Here is a 20,168-nt window from a genome sequence, read left to right as displayed (position 1 = left end):
CCCCATGAAGGTGGAAGGGCTGGACAGGACACTGTTTAGGTGAATTTTACAACTCTAGGGAGCAATTTTGTAACCTTAACTTTTTTTGTAACTATCTCAAGAGTTTGGGGTACAGTTTTTGTTGTATTTTCTTTCCAAATGACAGTTTTCTACTAATGTTGAATTTAATTTCTATAACTGACAGTCATTTGGATACATTTTGATGCTATACATGATAGACTATTTTTGCCAAAATCAAAATATTACTGAATGATAACTGAGTTTGATTTTTATTGTGCAGCTCTAAACTCATTTATGACATTAAAAAGTTTTTAAGATGTATTTATGGGGCCGGTATTATGGTAAACTGGGTTAAGCTGCTACCTGCTATGCTGGCATCCCATATGGGTGTTGATTTGAGTCCCAGCTGCTCCACTTCCGAGCCAGCTACCTGCTAAGGCATCTGTGAAAGGAATAGAGGATGGCCCAAGTTCTTGGGCCCCTGACACCCACTTGGGAGACCTAGATGAAGCTGATGGCTTCACAGTGGCCCCACTCTGGCTGTTGCAGCCATTTGGAGAATGAACCAGTGGATGGAGGACACTTTCTCTCTCTCTCTCTCTCTTTTTCTCTTTCAAGTTTCAGAAACAATCAAGAAAGGGACAGTTTGAAACACCAAGAATTTAGACAATAACTGCTCTACTCCAGCCAAATACTATGGAGAAAACTATGGTCCCACTCCTTTCTCACTAGCACAGGCCAGTAGAATACCCCCTCACTTCTCACAAATAGCTCAGACTTCTGTCTGCACCTAACAATAATAGTGCCCCTCCCTTATCTCCCTGAGATAGTGTCAGTGGAGGTCTATGAAAAGTAACCACTTTTTACCGCCTGTCAGTGATAGTAGAGCTAACCCATGTAGTGTCATGGAGGCTGTATATGGAGCAGTAACAAGGCATTTACCCCTCCCCAGCTTAGGTGATATCTATGAATGGATGGGAGTCTGAAATTCAATCTGTTCCCAATAGTAACAAGAACACCCTCTCTACTCTTTGAGTATCAGTGTTAGCCAAGTAGAGAACTTAGACTTCCACTTCCACCTAGAGTAACAAGGCAGTATCCTCTTAGCCCACTAAAATTGTCAGAGGAGGCCTGCTAAAAAACAAGATTTTAATAAGATACACCTAAAATGTACAGGTTTCAATTCAAAATCATTTATCAAGCAACTATGTTGATTGCAACCTGAATGAGGTAAGACAATTGATAGATCGCAACCCCAGATGACACATGTGTTAGAATTACCTGACAGGGATTTTTAAGTAGTGTCATAAAAATGCTTAAACAGTTAAAAACATAGTTGAAACAAATGAAAAGAATAGAAATCATAAGGGAAGGTTTCTATACGTAGGTTAATTGAAGCAAAAATTAGAACACCGTCCAGAATGGTTCTCAGTTTATGTAGAGAAAATATTTAATATAGTTATATTCTAAGCAGGAAATAGACTTACGGTAATTAGTAATTTTCTGTATATTAATTGAATCAGTAAAATGTTGATGCCGATAGGCTTTGATATATAAAATGTCTAGAACAACCACTTAAGATGCTGTACAATAAAATACTTCAACAAATAGGATAGGTAAATTCGAAAACGAAATTCTAGAACTTGTTCAGGTAACCCACAAGAAGATTGGGGAAAAGTAAATAAACCAAAATTTCATTGAAAACATATGTAGTGTGTTTGTAATTAGAAGTCTGTAATAAAAATCTCCAGACACTTGAAAGAAACATTCTTCCAAATCTGTTTATCTGCTAATTCTCAGAGAATTTAAAGGAAAGAAAAATGACAGAAACAAGTGTTTAGTTGCATTTCAGATACAGATCAAGTTGCCCGTGTTCCACATTAGGGAATGTGGTTTCAATACTTTGCATTAGCTTCTGATTCAAGATTCCTGCTAATGTAGGACCTGGAAGGCAGTGGTATTGACTCAAGTAATTGGGTTGCTACTATCCATGTGAAAGACTAGCATTGAGTTCCTTTCTCCCAGCTTCCACCTGCTTGTTACAGGCATTTGGGAAGTGAACTATTAAATTTTTTTTAAAAATACATTGAATATAGTATATCAAAATTTGTAAGATGCACTTAAAGCAGTGCAGGGAAACTTATAGCACTAAATGTACACAAAAGAATATGTCAGAAAAAAAGTTTTGAAATCAGTAATTAAGCTCAAGTACCTAAAAAAAGGAAAGTAAAATAAGCCAAAAGTAAGTAGGAAAAAAGGCATCATAAAGAGCTGAAATAAATGAAAGTCAACCATGAAACCAAAAACTGTTTTTTTGTAAGGATCAATAAAGCTGACAAGTGCCTATTAAGATTTATAAGACTAAAAAGAGAGAAAGCAAACACTGCTAAAATCAGAGATGAAATAGAGACTATTATTACAGACCAGGAAGATAGCAAAAGAATTTAAGTAAACAAAAGGATATAAGTAAACGAATACTGCAACCAGTTCTTTGCTTATACATCTGACAATTTATATGAAATACTAATATTCAAAGTATAAACCATCAAAGCTCACCGAGTATAAAATAGCTAAGTTCAATAGCCTTTAACTATTAAGTGAATTTAACTTGTAATTAAAAATTTTCAAAAAAGGAATCTCTAGTCTCAGGTGACTTCGCTAGAGAACTCTAACAAAATTTAAAGAAAGATTGACGTAAGTTCTAGATAATGACTTCTAGAAGATAGAAAAGAAGGGAATTACTTGCCAACTTACTCTGTAAAATCAGTATTATTTTGATCTCCTATCTTCCCACCCTCCAAAAATGGGCAAAAACAGTAAAAAAGAATGAAATGCAAAATTTATTAACAAATTAACAGCAAATAGAATTCAGGAATATATAAAAATTATTATAAATCATGACCAAGTGGTGTTTATTGCAGAGATAGAAGGCTGGTTCAATATTCAAAAACTAGTCAGTTTTCTCCATCACGCTAACTGGAAAAATCACATCATATTGATTAATATATAGGAAAAGCAATTGGTAACATTCCATACCCTTTTGTTCTAAGAGTATACATTTTAGGTATGTTATGGCTTTGTTTGGTCATAAGAAGAAATGAGGACCTGGCTTAGAAGAAACAAGTTTATTGTATTTACAGATGCCAGAGAGGGTGATAATCACATGCCACTTAGGGCCACAGGGTAGGTTCCATATTTTGGTCAGATGACAGAAAGACAGGAGCTAGGGAAAAACTTAGAAACCCTTTATTGAGAGGCTGGTGCTGGTGGCACAGTGAGTTAAGATGCTGCCTGCAGCACCAGCATCTCATATGGGCGCAGGTTCACATCCTGATTGCTCCTCTTCCTGTCCAGCTCCCTGCTGATGTGCCTAGAAAAGCAAATGAGTATGTACTTGGACTCTTGCACCCATGTGGGAGACCCTGATGGAGTTCTAGGCTCCTGCCTTTGCCCTGTCCTAGTCTCATCCCTTGCAGTGTATTAGGGAGTGAACCAGTTGATAGAAGATCTTTGTCTCTCTGCCTCTCCTTTTCTGCAATTCTGCCTTTCAAATAAGTAAATAAAAAGAAACCCTCTTTTGAGATTTGTGAGGCAAGTGAGAGTAAGCTGTTTAGGATTTGCTAGTTTGAATAATTCCAGTAGGCTCTAGGGCATCTGGATAATCCTAATTGTCTGATCCTGGCCTTAAGATAACTCAAGATAACTTAGCAAAGAGGAAACACTACTTTGTTGTGTGTGAGTTAGAAAGGGAGATAACGGAGGCTATATACTTGGGATTGACTTATTTATTTTTGAAATATATGCTCTCAATTGAGCCCTTTGCTATATCTTAAGGATTGATTAGCCCTGTGAGGGGCTGTCTTTCCCCAAATATTTAAGGTTACCAAATAGCAGGGTATCAGAATATAGAAAATATAGTAATGCAGTTGGCCCTGAAATAGGCACATACAGAATCTAATAAAAAGAGAACACCATTCATGATTTAAAAGAAAAAATTTAAGAAAAATTGAAGTAAAAGGGAATCTTCACTACCTGTTGAAGAACATCTATTTAAAAAAAAAAAAAACTTACAGATAACATGCTTAATGATGGCAGATTCAGTGCTTTCCACCTGAATTTGAGAAGAGGACAAGGACGTCCACTCTCACCATTGTTCACCACAGTTATAGAACAGTACTGGAAAGTCTAGCCAATACAATATAAAAGAAAAGGACATGAAAGGCATGCATATTGAAAATGAAATAAAAGTTTGTAAAGTCAGTAACCGCATCTTATATTGCACCATCTTCACTGTAAAATCAGTGTATTTGATTCTTCACTTGATTTTACAAAGTTAGGGTTTTATACTTTTTTTTTTTTGACAGAGTGGACAGTGAGAGAGAGACAGAGAGAAAGGTCTTCCTTTTCCGTTGGTTCACCCCCAATGGCCGCTGCAGTCAGCACACCGCGCTGATCTGAAGGCAGGAGCTAGGTGCTTTTCCTGGTCTCCCATGCGGGTGCAGGGCCCAAGGACTTGAGCCATCCTCCACTGCACTCCAGGGCCACAGCAGAGAGCTGGACTGGAAGAGGGGCAACCGGGACAGAATCTGGCATCCCGACCGGGACTAGAACCTGGGGTGCCAGCACTGCTGGTGGAGGATTAGCCTATTGAGCCGCGGTGCTGGCTTGGGGTTTTATACTTTCAAAAATATATACTCAGAGCTGTTGAAATGATGAAGAATTTTTTGTCCCTACTAAAAGATACCATATTCTGATAATTTTATTCTGTACTGTGATAAATTTTTGTTGCTCTTCTGCTTTCACTTCTTTTCATTGCTTCCAGTCTGTTGCTTTACACAGTTGACTAGGTAGAGATCTTGGGCAGTTCCACTTCTCTGGAATGAAGTGCATAAACTTGGTGACAACTGTTTGCATTGATTTTTTTTTTATGTGTTTACTAGTTTCATATCCTTGAAAGGTAGAGAGACAGAGAGAGAAGTTTTCTATCCACTGTTTTACTTCCCAAATTCCTACAACAGCCTGGCAGAAGTCAGGAGTCCAGAACTCCCGTTCAGAATTCCTACGTAAGTGAGAGGGGCCCAAGCATTTGAGCCATCATCTACTGCCTCCCAGGATGCATTTGTAGAAACCTGAATTAGAATATCCAGGACTTGAACTGCCACTCCAATATGGGGTGTGGATATCCCAGTCAGTGACATAACCTATCATGCCACAATGCTCACTTCGCACTCTCATTTTTTTCATTTCTACAAAGCTCCCAGTTGTAGTACTGAAGTTGAGGTTACTAGAAAATTGACCTACATAAATGGGTTTTGTTAACATACTTTCACTATTTTTATTTCTTCATTTCATAGTTAGAGTTGTGTGTTAATGAGTCAACGGCCTTTAGAATTTATAGGTAGTTTATTATATAAGTTTTGGTATTTTTTTATAAGAGTGATTATTAATAGTTCTAGGACTTGGGACTCGCTCATTGTGTGATTACAGTCCCTGTGGTGAGAAGTAATGCTTTGTGGTAATAATAATGATGATGATGATGATAATGTTTATTTTCCCTCCCCTAGGACTATAGAGATATCATTGACACTCCAATGGATTTTGCTACTGTTAGAGAAACATTAGAGGCTGGGAATTACGAGTCACCAATGGAATTATGTAAAGATGTCAGACTTATTTTTAGTAATTCTAAAGCATATACACCAAGCAAAAGATCAAGGGTATATAATTTAATTGTTCTCTTTTATGTCTAGTTAGAAGAAAATCATATTAAATAACTAAATACTGCTCTTATTTAAAGTTTAGAGCAGAATCAACTATGATGTTCTGAATGGTCTCCTTGTGGAAAAAGAGCCTATATCTTTCTACTCAGTTTTTTTCTGTGAAATAACACTGATGTCATTTTTGATGTTTGAAGTGGTATTGTACACATGCTATATATGAACAATACTGGTGTGTAAGAGCCATCTGGGCTTCTGCAGCTATTATCTGGAGTGGCGGAAAGGAGCATTTCTGTGAATGATTTACAAAAATCCATCTGTATGATTTACAAAAATAAATGTAAATATCATTTACTTCTATTTGTCCAGACAGGACCTCATAAAGGTTGATATATGGCAGTGGGATGAGAAAGAATAGATACTTACCTTAGATAGTCATGGAAAACAGGTTCAGACGCTCAGGGATAGTTTCAGTATGATAGAATTGACAGGGAGTTTTGTCTGTTCTGAATTCAGAGTAAGATTTTGCATTAAAAATCTCAAAACTTGGAATACCCCTTACCTAAACGCAAAAATAATTGTAACAATACTTCAGTTTACTTTTTATGAAAAGAATTTGGGAAAAGGGGATGTAAAAACCAATATTTAAATTCTAAAAAGAAATTACTAGACAAATACCCAAATTATTTATATTTAATGAATATATTTATTTTCCTTTGAAGAGTATTTGAACACAGTTTTCCCCCTTCCATAGATTTACAGCATGAGTTTACGCCTATCTGCTTTCTTCGAAGAACACATTAGTTCAGTTTTATCAGATTATAAATCTGCTCTTCGTTTTCATAAAAGAAATACCATAACCAAAAGGAGGAAGAAAAGAAACAGAAGCAGCTCTGTTTCCAGTAGTGCTGCATCAAGGTATATAATTTCTTTGAAATAACTTTAACTAATCTATAACTTTGTCATCTATATGATAGAAGTTGGTGTTTTTTTAATACTTCCTTTACTATTCCCTATATTGCAGAATGATATATTTGACATGCAAGTTCCTATGATGTGGAGGATTTTTAATCTTTTAACTAAAGCTTTACTAGTGTAAGTGCTTAAATTCAAACTGCTAAATCTATACAGTAAAACAGCATTTTTAGGATAGTGATGGTATCATGCTTTCTGTCATATAACTGTAGCATTTACAGCAATCCTTCACTAAATATTCACTTTTTAAAGGCTCACAACCATATGAAATCCACTACAAATCTCATGTTTTAACATATTTCATAATAGTTCAAATATTGAATCCAACACTATTATAAAACTTTCATTTATCCATTTAGAGTTACCTAGCTGACTAACAGTATTATTTTATTCACAGCCCTGAAAGGAAAAAAAGGATCTTGAAACCCCACCTTAAGTCAGAAATCTCTACCTCTGCATTTTCTGCACCAACACGCTCAATACCACTGAGGCATAATGCTGCTCAGATAAATGGTAAAACTGAATCCAGTTCTGTGGTTCGAACCAGAAGCAACCGAGTGGTTGTAGATCCAGTGATCACTGAGCAACCCTCTACTTCTTCAGCCACCAAGACTTTTATTTCAAAAGCTAATACATCTGCAGTGCCAGGGAAAACAAGTAAGACTCAGTTACTAAATTAAAATGTGTATGATATTTTTGATTATTTTTTGTTTTGTTCTTAATGAAAAAATTGAGGCTTATGAGTATCAGCATAAAATAATGCTTAAAAGTGAAGACTGTGATCCAAACTCCTTGAATTTAATTCTTAGTAACCAGACTTGTTAAGCATTTTGCCTATACTTGCCTTCATAATCTTAAAATAAATGACAGCTTAAAAAAGAGCTGCAACTGTGAAGAGTTTCTAGTTGGGTAGTTTTTTTCCTGAGGAACCTTTACATATCCTTCAGGTTTTGTCCTCTTGGCTAATCTATACAATTCAAGATAGAAGCAATTTCAATCATTTTGCTTATTTTTAGATTTAGCAACTCTTAGTTTTTAATCTTGTGTGTGGTTTCAGTACTAGAGAATTCTGTGAAACATTCCAAAGCCTTGAATACTACTTCAAGTCCTGGTCAATCCACTTTTAGCCATGGCACTAGGAATAATTCTTCAAAAGAAAACATAGAAAAGGAAAAGCCAGTCAAACGGAAAATGAAGTCATCTGTCCTCTCAAAGACTCTCTCTAAGTCATCGGCTGTCATTGAGCAAGGTAAGGTATTATTTGTAACTTTAAAGATACAGTAGATTGTTCTTTACCAGTGATGCTTTTTTTACAGTTAATATTTATATACAGAGTTTGGGTTGCCCATTTAAAAGTCACACAGTCTGTATCACTTGATAAATTTAAGGCAAGAAAATCCTTTTATATAGAAATAAGCACAAATGTGCTGTAGCTTAATTTATAACTTTATTCCAAAACCCAAAGAACTATACTCAAAGTGTAAGTTGGATTTATTTAACCAAACCTAACGTTTTTGATAGAAGACAGCCCCAAAATAAGCAGTTGTATCATGATGTCCAGGTATGTCTAAGTTGTTTCTTCTAAAATATTCTTCCCAGAAAGCTCACTTAAAGCTTCTCTACTGAAATCTCATTGTGGTTGATGGCATTGAAGTCTACCAACCTGCATAAGCTTAAAATCTGGGATAATCTTAGTCTTCTATTCAGTATGTGAATCTTTTCAACAGTCTTTAGTTTTTGTTTCTACTGCCATAACAACATCTTGATTTCATCTTGTCTCTCTACTGTCACTTCCATGACCTTAATTCAAGCCTACATGATTTCTTGTATGGATAGTTTTCTAACTGAACTTCCTGCCTCAGTTCTCAAATCTTTCCTGCCTAGTCCATCTTTGCATTGCAGCCAAAGTTACCTTTTCAAACATTTCTCTTTAGCCTGTGTGGGTTCATATGCACACATACACAAAACACCGAATTAAAATCCTTTATTGCCTCAAATTATATATAGAATCAGATTTATTTACTTACTTACTTATGCCTATCATGCAAGACTCTTCATTACTTGGCTCTTTCCTAACATTCCAGGTTGTCTTATCATCTTTCTCTCTTTTATGTCCCAGGTGTCATAAACCACTTGGATGGTGGTTTGTCCTTTTCTTCCTTCTTTAGAATAACTTTTTCTCTCCTGCTTTCATGGCTTCCTATTATCTTCCAAGTCTCACTTGAAGTATCGTCTTCTATGGTAAAGCTTTTCTGGCTGCATTAAATAAAACCAAGTACTTCCTTCTTTATGTTTCCAGGACATCCTGTTCAAAGTCAGATTTACAGAGAGAGAGAGTGATCCTCCATCCAATGGTTCACTCCCCAATTGGCTGCAACGGCCAGAGCTGCGCCAATCTGGAGCCAGGAGCTAGAGCTTCTTCCGGGTCTCCCACGCAGGTGCAGGTTCCCAAGTGCTTGAGCCATTTTCTACTGCTTTCCCAGGTCAAAACAGAGAGCTGGATTGGAAGTGGAGCAGCCAGGTCTCAAACCGGCACCCATATGGGATGCCGGTGCTTCAGCCCCGGGTGTTAACCCTCTGCGCCACAGCGCCGGCCCCAATTACTCATTCTTTAATCACTTGTAGTTGGTATATAGTAGATAAGAAGTCTTTGAATAAATAGCAAATGACTTTACATATTAACATTTTACATTTCTTTGTCTACTTCACTTATGAACTGAATTCCTAGTTTTGAATAGTATGTTGGCATTGCGTCTATCACTCCTGAATCCTAGAGAAAGAAATTTAACTTATATGGTTAGTTGTTTCTAGCATTAGGACAAGGAGGTCCAATCTCTTAGCCAAATTTTTTTACTAAATTTTGAGCATCTTTTAAGTTTCTTTTTATTTATTTGAAAGGTAGAGAGGGATCGTCCATATGTTGGTTCACTCCCCAGATGCCCACAGTTCCCAGGACAGGGCCAGGCCAAAACCAAGAGCCAAGAATTCTGAGTTTTTCCCATAGGTAGCAAGAATCTCAAGCATTCATGCCATCATCTACTGTCTCCCAGGTGCACCAGTAGGAAGCTGGATTGCAAGTAGAGGCAGGACCCAATCCCAGGCACTCCAGCATAGGATGCCGGTGTTCCAAGGGGCAATTACCCATTGCACCATAACACCTAATTACCCATTGCACCATAACACCTACCCTGTATTACAAATATTCAAGAGTACCAGTACAGTATAGAAATACTACAATTACACTTGACTATTAGAATCAAGAACAATGCTATTCAATGGAAATAATATTTAAACTTTCTAGTCACTATATTTAATAAAAACAAGTAAAATTTTATAATGTATTTACCCCATTTAATCTAACATATTTTAGCATGTAATCAATATTTTTTTCTGGGCTTCTGGCTTTGGCATGAACCCTTCCCATCTGTTACAGCCATCAGGAGAGTGAACCAGCAGATGGAAAATCTCTTTCTCCTTTTCCTTCTCTCTGTCACTCTTACTCTGCCTTTTGAATAAAATAAATACATCTTTTTTTAAAAAAAAGATGTTGATTAGTAGCTATTTTCTTGGATAACGTAGGTTTACCTGTTGAACCTGCTGAATTCTTTTTTTTTTTTTTTTTTTTTCTTGACAGAGTTAGAGAGAGACAGACAGAACAGTCTTCCTTTTACTGTTGGTTCACCCCCTAAATGGCCGCCACGGCTGGCACACTGCACCGGTCCGAAGCCAAGAGCCAAGTGCTTCCTCCTGGTCTCCCATGCGAGGGCAGGGCCCAAGCAGTTGGGCCATCCTCCACTGCCTTCCTGGGCCACAGCAGAGAGATGGTCTGGAAGAGGAGCAACCGGGACAGAATCCGGTGCCCCAACTAGTACCTGGGGTGCCGGCACCGCAGGTGGAGGATTAGCCAAGTGAGCAGCGGCGCTGGCCTGCTGAATTCTATTTTTAAAAAGCTGCATTTGTTTTTTAACCTTTTTAGGTTATGTATAGCTTTGTAAAGTTGATGAAACCTGTAGTCCTTTCCCCTAAAAATGTACATAGGCATAGCCACACAAAATTTTGTACTATTTCAGGGAGTTCATAGAAGCCTTGAGGCCAGTACATAGAACTTTGTATAGTAGGTACATGCATTGGATATTTAGAACTCTTTTCAGTAGTCTTTTTAAAATATTTATTTATGTAAGAGGCATTAAGACAGTACTGCAAGTACTAGTTAAATCTCCAAGTGTCTACAACAGCCCCAGAGCAGGCCAGAGCCAGCCACCACTGCTGTCTCCTAGTGTCGTCTTTAGCAGGAAGCTGTAGTCAATAACCAGAATTGGTCGTGGAACCCAGGCACCCTCCCACACACTTTCATCAGCAGTCTTAATGTAAAACAAAAGCAATAACCAGTATCACCAGACAGTTTTAATGTAATTGCTTGATGGAAAATAACTACTTTGTGCACACAATCACATTCTTTCCCCAGTACACACACATACACACAGTGCTGTAGAACCACTAATCTCAAGAAAATCATCTATATTATGAGGTCAGGAAATGAGGGCTTTTTGCCTATTCCTTTTACTGTAATCTCAGACTTTTGAGTCTGTTGATCAGTTTTTTTTTCGATATTTAGAAAGTATAACTGGCCAGCGCCACGGCTCAATAGGCTAATGCTCCGCCTGCAGCGTTGGCACACTAGGTTCTAGTCCCGGTCAGGGCGCTGGATTCTGTCCCGGTTGCCCCTCTTCCAGTCCAGCTCTCTGCTGTGGCCCCGGAGTGCAGTGGAGGATGACCCAAGTGCTTGGGCCCTGCACCCGCATGGGAGACCAGGAGAAGCACCTGGCTCCTGCCTTCGGATCAGCGCGGTGTGCTGACTGCAGCGGCCATTGGGGGTGAACCAACGGAAAAGGAAGACCTTTTTCTCTGTCTCTCACTGTCCACTCTGTCAAAAAAAAAAAAAAAAAAAAAAGAAGAAGAAGAAAGTATAGCTCAAAACATTGTCTTTAAAAGCAGTTTCCATTTCTCTGTGGATTTTATCAAAAATACTGTATTGCAAATCGCCCACCATAACCAAACAAAATTTCAGAACTTTTGAAGAGAATCAGGAGTTAATAATAATGCATCCCAATGTTGGAGCACCTTTTGGGAGCCCTCACTGCTCTGTTTCTGATCCACCTTCCTGCTGATGCATATGGGAAAGCAGCAGAAAATGACCCAAATACTTGGAGCCCCTGCTATCCTCATTGGATACTCAGATGGAGTTCTGAGCTGAGGGCTTCGGCATGGCCCCCATCTTGGCAGTTGTAGCCATCTGGGGAGTGAACCAGCATATCGAAGATACCGCTTGCTCTTTAACCTTCCCCTATCCCTCCCGCTTTTCCTCTCTCTGTCTCTCACTCCCACACTCTTTCCCTCTCTCCTCCTCTCTCTGTCACTCTGCCTTGAAAATAAATGTTTTTAAAAATGTTTAAAAATTGTTTAATAACCAAAGCATAAAAGACTTTGTTATTGTTAAACTATACAAATAAATATCACTTTGTATAGTGAAAACAGATAGTGTCATTAGGGTGGGTGGTAAAAATAGTAAGAATAAGAACCATTTGCTAATCCCAGTTTTATCATCAAATAAAGTATTAACTGCATCAAATTACTTTGCTCTGAGCTTTGGGTCTCTCACAGGGTCATTAACAACTTCATAAAGACTGTGAGTTTTGGTTAGAAAATACTGTCATTTAACAGCCTTTCTTGGTTCTTTTGTCATTTTATTAAAAAGTGATTGGTTTATGTCATTACATGTAAGTATGCCAGTGAAGTTATTCACTACTTTGAGAATTAAACAAAAAAGCAATTTCATTTGTGTGCTGTTTTTCCCTTTCAGGAGATTGTAAGAACAATGCTGTTATACCAGGAACCATTCAAGTAAATGGCCACGGAGGACAGCCATCAAAACTTGTGAAGAGGGGACCTGGAAGGAAACCTAAGGTAGAAATTAATACCAATAGTGGTGAAATTATTCACAAGAAAAGGGGTAGAAAGCCCAAAAAGCTACAGTATGCAAAGCCAGAAAATTCAGAGCAAAATAATGTGCATCCCATCAGAGATGAAGTGGTTCCTTCTTCAACATGTAACTTTCTTTCTGAAACTAATATTGTTAAGGAGGATTTGTTACAGAAAAAGAGTCGTGGAGGCAGAAAACCCAAAAGGAAGATGAAGACTCAAAAACTCGATTCAGATCTCATAGTTCCTGCAAATGTTAAAGTGCTAAGAAGAAGTAACCGGAAAAAGACAGATGATCCTATAGACGAGGAAGAAGAGTTTGAAGAACTCAAAGGCTCTGAACCCCACATGAGAACTAGAAACCAAGGTCGAAGGACAGCTTTCTATAATGAGGATGACTCTGAGGAGGAGCAAAGGCAGCTGTTGTTTGAAGACACCTCTTTAACTTTTGGAACTTCTAGTAGAGGACGAGTCCGAAAGTTGACTGAAAAAGCAAAAGCTAATTTAATTGGTTGGTAACTTGAACCAAAATATTTTACTTAAATCTATAAAGCAGGTACAGTTAAGGAAAAGTGGGAACTAAGGCTTCTGCTTCCTTGCTGCTATGGTGGATTAGGGAGTGTTATGATTTGATTTGCAAAAAAACCCACAAGACACTTCACTCTTTAAATGAATATATATATATAAATATATACATATATATATTTTAAATGTTTGCTATTTATTGCCCTTAGATAGGTTATGCATTTCCACATTCATTTCACTTACTGTTTGAAACAAAAGAAATGGAGGACCTATAATGGATTCCTGATTTGCTTATGGAAAAGATGGTTCTGCTACAATCTTAAGGAGTATAATATTCCTAGTGATAGAACATTTCATCATGTTAAAATGAATTATTTTTGACCAAGCAAGGTACATTTTTATTGATAAGAAGTCATGCACCTAGAAGACAGGTGTTAAATAGAGTAGCAGTAAATCAAGAAATGTGTTTCCTCTGAAGATAGAAGATTCCCACCATTTGCTACTCCCAAAATTTAATTTTAGTTATGTAGAATGTTTATCTACAGCATATTTAAAGGAGGCTCTTGCTTTATTCCATTTCTGCCAAACTTAAGAGAAAATGTACTGATGAAAAGGAAACATATCCACATTGGAAACATTTGACTGTCTAATTTTTCAGACCTTGATTCTTAATATCAATCACTCAATCTCTGTTTATTGTGCCAAAGACTGAGAATCAGTGCAGTGGAAAGCCTGTTTTTGACTGTCAGGACAGCATACACTTTTCAATGTTGGAAAGGCTATATATTCTAAAGAGCAAGTTATTAAAGAGTTATGCTGAAATATATCTTTTTTTGGTAATAATAGTAGAAAATAATGCACTGGTGGGTCCTTTGACAGAGATGTTTTAGAGAATGTTTAAGTGGTTAAAGGATTCAAGGAAAATACAGGAAAAGTGGGAATTGATGTTTACTTGTTGATCTGGATTAATGTCATTTCTAAACTTTAGACATATCTAATAGGCTAAAATGACTTACAAAGAAATGTGTCTGTGTGTGTATGTGTATATATTGATAAATGGGTATAATTAAATATATATACAAACACATACTTATATACTATTACCCAGGTATAAATTCTTTTTTCAGGATTTTTTAGATAGTGGTAGAAGAAAAATAATTTTAAAATGTCATACTTTATAGTTTAATTTTAAGGGGAAGATTGGTTATTTTCAATTATTAAAGGTTAAAATAGGCCAAATCACTTTTTATGCAATCATGTTTTATACAGTGGTCTCATTGCACATTGTGTTTTTTCTGCACTTTTTACGGTATCCTTATCACGCTGGTATGTCAATATACACCCTAAAGAAAAACTCCATTTAATGATTGTGCCTTGTATTCTATTATTTTTTGCATCATTAGTAAAATTAAGTTGTCTATTGTAAATGATAACTATATGACTTAGGAGAATGTATTGCTATATGTACTGCTATGGAAAAGGAAAGCAGTTATTTATTTGTTTATGGTACAGTTATTTTATACCTTAAAAACCAACATAAATACCATTTCTATTGTTTAAAAATTATTGTCCATTTTTTAAAAACTTTAAAGAATGTAGTATTTTCTGAGGACTAATATGGTACAAAAATGTAACCGAAATTTTCAGATACTACATTTTTAATAAGGATGGGAAAAATATGTATCAGCATGACCATGATGTAGAAAAATAAAGTCTTCAATTGAACCTTGGCAAAAATACAATACATAATTATTTCTTTTCTTATTTCTGATAAGGATAAATGTTAATGTCATTTAACTGTCTTGAAGAATGAAAAGTGATGCATTTGGGCTTTTTAGATTGTTTGTAACTAAATTTGTATAGAAATCCTCCTGTGAAATTAAGTAAACCATTTTCCAGATCTTGACTGGATTGCTGTGATTTTGCAATTGAAAAAATAATTTCAAATTTTTCAGGTTTTTGTATATTTATTTTTTTCTAACAAATATATTTAACTATATAATTAAAATTCAGTAGTTAAACTCTTCATAATGCAGAAATGGATGGCTTGGTTGTATAGTAAAATGAGTCAGTTACACCATTGAAAATAATAGTGTGTATGTTTGAAATTTAAGTCATTAAAGTAATTAGTTTCTTTGGAAGGCAATCTATTTGAAATATGTAATTTCCTGATGTTATCTGCATTGTGTTAGAAAAAATCAAGTGTAGAAAAAATAGACTATAAATCCATGTTTGTAAAAATAATTATGTACAATTTTAAGGTGTGTACAGAAAAAGGAAGAGCGTTACACAGTCTTAGAGTGGAATATGTTGGATGGGTTAGTTCCAACTCTTGAGCAAAGAAATGAGGATTTACCATTTTTCCTCTGACAAAATGTATTGCTGTTCTAAAGACACTATGTATTTATGACCTTATTTGGACATTATCAGGCACTGGTTTCTTAGTAAAACAAAACAACTTAGATTGTTTACAACTAAAACACTTAAAAATGTATTAGTAATACCAGCTATATTTAGCTTTTATACTTTTTATAAGTTAGCTTCTATACATTGCAAAAGGTAAATTCAGAATTCTACATCATTGCCTCATTTTTGTTTTTAACCCCTTGGAAAAACATCTTCATTGAGACAGTAACATTATGTATGTACTGTGTGTAGGTCAGAAGGAAATGTTGGCAGTGGTTTTAGGTGAATAATAAAAAAGGAAGTAGACAAATAGCTTCTTAAACTGTTACCCTTTTCAATCTGGTGTTATGGCATTGGACTATTTTGTGCAAATATTTAGAAACTAAGATCTGTTGCCCTTATTCTGTTGTGCTCATTGGACAACTTCACCACATTAAAAACTTTTTGGTAGCATTATCACAAAACTGTCTTCCTCCTTAAATGTAATTAGAATATCTGTATACAGTATTTATGAATTTGAGTAGGTCGCATCTGAGACATGTATTGATTGAGTTAAGCAAGGCTTGGAAATGAATTATGTCACAGTCATCAGAGAAATACATGCAGCATGTACTTTAACATCTATAACTGTCTCTTTTCTACATTGCAGTAGATTAATCAGACACGTTAACAGGTGTATGTGTATTTAAATAACATTTTTATCTGATGTGATATTATGAGCATTTACATGTTAGAACCTATGATTTGCAGCATAAATTAATTCTTCCAGTCAACAGCATTTATTTCTGACATTCCATTTTATACCTACCTATCTGCATATCTCTGAAATGTCAGTTGGAAGCAATTTTGATCTTTATTTTTTTTCTAAGGAAAATGAATTTATTCTGAATGTTTGGTTCACTTGAAATTTGAGTAGGTTGAAAGGACCAAGATATTCAAGTGGTTAAAGGGCTATAAATTTTCTCATTAAATGCAAGAGATACAAGATTTTAAAAGTAGTACCAGGAGAAGTAATTTTATTTTCTGGGAAATGCCCCACTTACTGAGACAGTATTTCTAGCATAGCAGATTGAGCAGTGGTGTGGTTGGTAAGAATTTATTTTTCTACTAAAATCGAAAAAAATACTCCTTTCCTCTCATACCTCCTTACATTTCCATTTAGTTCCCTTAATTTCCATGTGGTTGGTTGGAAGTAAAAATAATTACATTTACTAAGAAACTAATTTTGTTTGTAATAACGCTGGCAAACACTCCAAATTAAAAGTCATGTTGAACTATGTACAGTACCCAAGAGGAGGTCATACTGAGTCAAGACTGTATGTACTACTTTAGGCGCTCCAGACATAGATATTGTTTTGTACACACTGCAATAAAATAAGTAGAAAACTTGAGCTATAAAGACATAGTTTTAGTTTTGATAGCTCTCTTGAAATGTTTGTAATGCAGATAAAATTATCAGGAAATTAAACTTTATATGGCACAAACCAAATACATAAAGGATATGGCTGAGTTTCTACATTCAAGGAGCCAAGAAATAGGTTCAAGATGTTATTGAGTACGTGCGCGCATAAGAAAGATGAACACACATGCTGTTGTTACTTTACAGTTTTGCGTGTTGTCACAAAATGGACTACGAAATGAGGCAAAATACAAAGTTACATTTTTGGACCATATTAAAACTGCAAGAAGACAAGAGGTCTTATTAAAGATCTTTTAGAAAAAAAATCCTTTCACAGGATATTTAGACATGTATAGAATGTAGCTCAATTTTTTAAAAGTAACTGACCTAGAGGGTTAAGTTGAAACTGACACATTTTCAAATTAAAATTATGCTTATTTTGTACAGAAAATAATGTTAAACACAAGCAAATCTGTTGTATGTAATAAGTAACAGAGTTTAAGACCAATTATTTAGCTTTATTGAAGTTTTTGTTTTTTTCCTTCCAGACTTTATGAATATCATGTTATAAAAACAGCATTCTCACACCAGAATAGCAGTGCCCTTTCTTTTTGTACATACTGATTGGACCTTTCTTTACTGTTACGTGGACACTTTCTATGTTAGTTTTGATGCATAATTCTTTGAATCCTTTTATACAAACTAGAATGTATGTGTAAGAATTCCTGTCCCTGCAATGTAGTAACTATAAACTTATTTTTAAATAAATAGAAAACTTGTTTTTCTAAGCTGTTTCGTAAAGCCTCATAATTTCTTTGCCTTTTTTCTTTCTTCGAGGGTAACACATAAAACCCTTTATAGATAATTTCAATAGACATTGTATCAAACTGTATGTAAAGGCTGGTTTGTTAATTTCCAATGCCCTTGGCAAAATGTTAAAAAGAAATCATAAGATTTTGGGGTACATTAATTCCAAAACAACTGAATGTTAAAAACAACTGATTTGCTTTTTTATTTTTATTTTTTATTTTTATTGATTTGTTACTGTGTTTAAGTTACTATACTAGATGATAAATACTTCAATATTCAGAGTTTTCTAAGATATTTCAAAGAGACACTTGCGATAGTTTTCCTGAAATGTAAAATTTCTAGGGGAAAACAGAAGCATGATGAAAATTTTAATTGCTAAACAGTTGTATAAATATTGATTCATAAACCTAATGCCGATTTCTTAGGAATTTGTTTTTTTGTTTGTTTGTTTTGTTTTTTAAAGCTTTTATTTAATGAATATAAATTTCCAAAGTACAGCTTGTGGATTACAATGGCTTCCCCCCTACCCCGATAACTTCCCTCCCACCCGCAACCCTCCCCTTTCCCGCTCTCTCTCCCCTTCCATTCACATCAAGATTCATTTTCAATTCTCTTTATATACAGAAGATCAGTTTAGTATATATAAAGTAAAGATTTCAACAGTTTGCTCTCACATAGCAACACAAAGTGAAAAATACTGTTGGAGTACTAGTTATAGCATTAAATCACAATGTACAGCACATTAATGACAGAGATCCTACATGATATTTTTTTTAAAAAGTTGATTAATTTTCCATGTATTTTCCAATTTAACACCAAGTTGTTGTTTTTTTTTTCATTTTCAATTATCTTTATATACAGGCATATATTTTTATTACCCGTCCTAAGGATCTCAGTTTTAGTATGAAAAAAAATGCCTAAATCTATAATAAATAATTCACTTTAAGCACATGATGTGCTATAATCATTTCTCCCTAAGTTTTGCTTAAATCTTTTTTCCTTTGGTAAAAAAATTTTTTTAAGATTTATTTATTTGAAAGGCAGAGAGGTAAAAGAAGAGACAGATCTTCATCTGCTGGTTCACTTTCCAAAACGACCCAAATAGCAAGGTCAAGTTGTCGTCAAGGGCCAGGAGTTTAATCCAGGTCTTGCATGTGGCTGGAGGGGCCCAAGCACTTGGGCCCTCTGCTGCTGCTTTTCCTGGGCCACCAGCAGGGAGCTGGAAGGGTTGTGGAGTAGCTGGGATTTGAACCCGTAGGCCCATGTCTCAGGCAGCAGTTAAACCCACTGCACCACAACACCAGCCCTATGTAAAATAAATTCTAAGTTGAGGAATACATATAAAAATGCCCAGGTACCTTTTTTCTTTTGAAAATGTAAGAATTAGGTAGTTTATACTTAGAAGAACCAGCCGAGAAACATTCACTTTCAGCAACCACTTTATGATCTAAGTTTCCTCAGTATTTAAAGACACTGTGTTCTGTGCATGATAGTACTGTGTATTTTTAATGTCTGCATTGAACACATTGTATGTTAATTACTCTGGGAAGAGAATGGTGGAGTGAATTCTGTGAAGTACTTTTCTGCCAAATTAGACATGTTGGCAGCATAGTGTAATGGATAGAAGCAGGCTTTAGGTTGGAAAATGGGAGTTTTTGACTTTCATACCTTGACAGTTGTACCCTCCAAGAAGGCCATTTCAGCACCACCTTCATTTTCCTCATCTGTAAAGCTTAAGAAGATTGGCTTATTGCTGAGTCCAATTCCACTCTCATAGCCTCTTAGTGTATCTCATTTGTATAATTTAAAACTGTACTCATGGCTCAACTTTGACTTTTCTATTTAGTTCCTAAATAAAATTTGCCATTACAGCTTCTAGGCACACTGTGACTGTGTCAGTGACCACTAGTGTAATAAGTTACTGAACCCTTATAAAGACTTGACTGTTAGAACACACTGTTGTATTGCTATAAATTGTGAGCTGATTGAAATACTTATTTACCAAAATGGTAGTAAAGATAGTTTTAGGGTGCAAACATTATTCTAAATTTTATCTTAGTTCTTTTAAATGTAGGAGCCAATCTTCTGAGAAACCAGGATCAATTGTTTTCAGAGATTTCATCGCTTGATTAAGGTAAGATGGGAAGAGAGGGTGCTTGGATGCATCCCCATATCAGAGTGCCTGGTTTGAGTCCTAGCTCCTGTGTTTCCCATCCACCTTCCTGCTGGTGCACATCTTGGAGGCAGCAGATGATGGCTTAACTACTTGGGTCCCTAAAATTAAAATAAATTTTGAAAAGATAGAATCATGGATTCCTCAGAAAAATAATTGGTTTTCTTTTTAATCAAACTCTTTT

At 35.7% G+C, this 20,168-nt stretch overlaps 1 protein-coding gene across 3 annotated transcripts in view; it reads left to right on the top strand.

The window, feature by feature from the left end:
• Positions 1–17,748, top strand: part of PHIP (pleckstrin homology domain interacting protein) — a 155,940-nt gene extending 138,192 nt beyond the window's left edge. For 2 of the 3 annotated variants that reach the window (XM_062186399.1, XM_062186398.1), the window contains exons 36-40: positions 5,565–5,717; positions 6,472–6,635; positions 7,090–7,349; positions 7,750–7,941; positions 12,553–17,748. In XM_062186399.1, coding sequence (XP_062042383.1) covers positions 5,565–5,717; positions 6,472–6,635; positions 7,090–7,349; positions 7,750–7,941; positions 12,553–13,190 — 1,407 coding nt within the window. In that variant the 3' untranslated portion in view covers positions 13,191–17,748. Of the gene's footprint in view, positions 1–5,564; positions 5,718–6,471; positions 6,636–6,741; positions 6,813–7,089; positions 7,350–7,749; positions 7,942–12,552 lie in introns of those variants that run through there. The other variant, XM_062186401.1, reaches the window with a different exon arrangement.
• The last annotated feature ends 2,420 nt before the right edge of the window (positions 17,749–20,168 follow it).

The sequence above is a fragment of the Lepus europaeus genome, chromosome 3, assembly GCF_033115175.1.
Source record: "Lepus europaeus isolate LE1 chromosome 3, mLepTim1.pri, whole genome shotgun sequence".
NCBI classification, from domain to species: Eukaryota; Metazoa; Chordata; class Mammalia; order Lagomorpha; family Leporidae; genus Lepus; species Lepus europaeus.
This window is presented reverse-complemented; position numbering and strand designations above follow the sequence as displayed.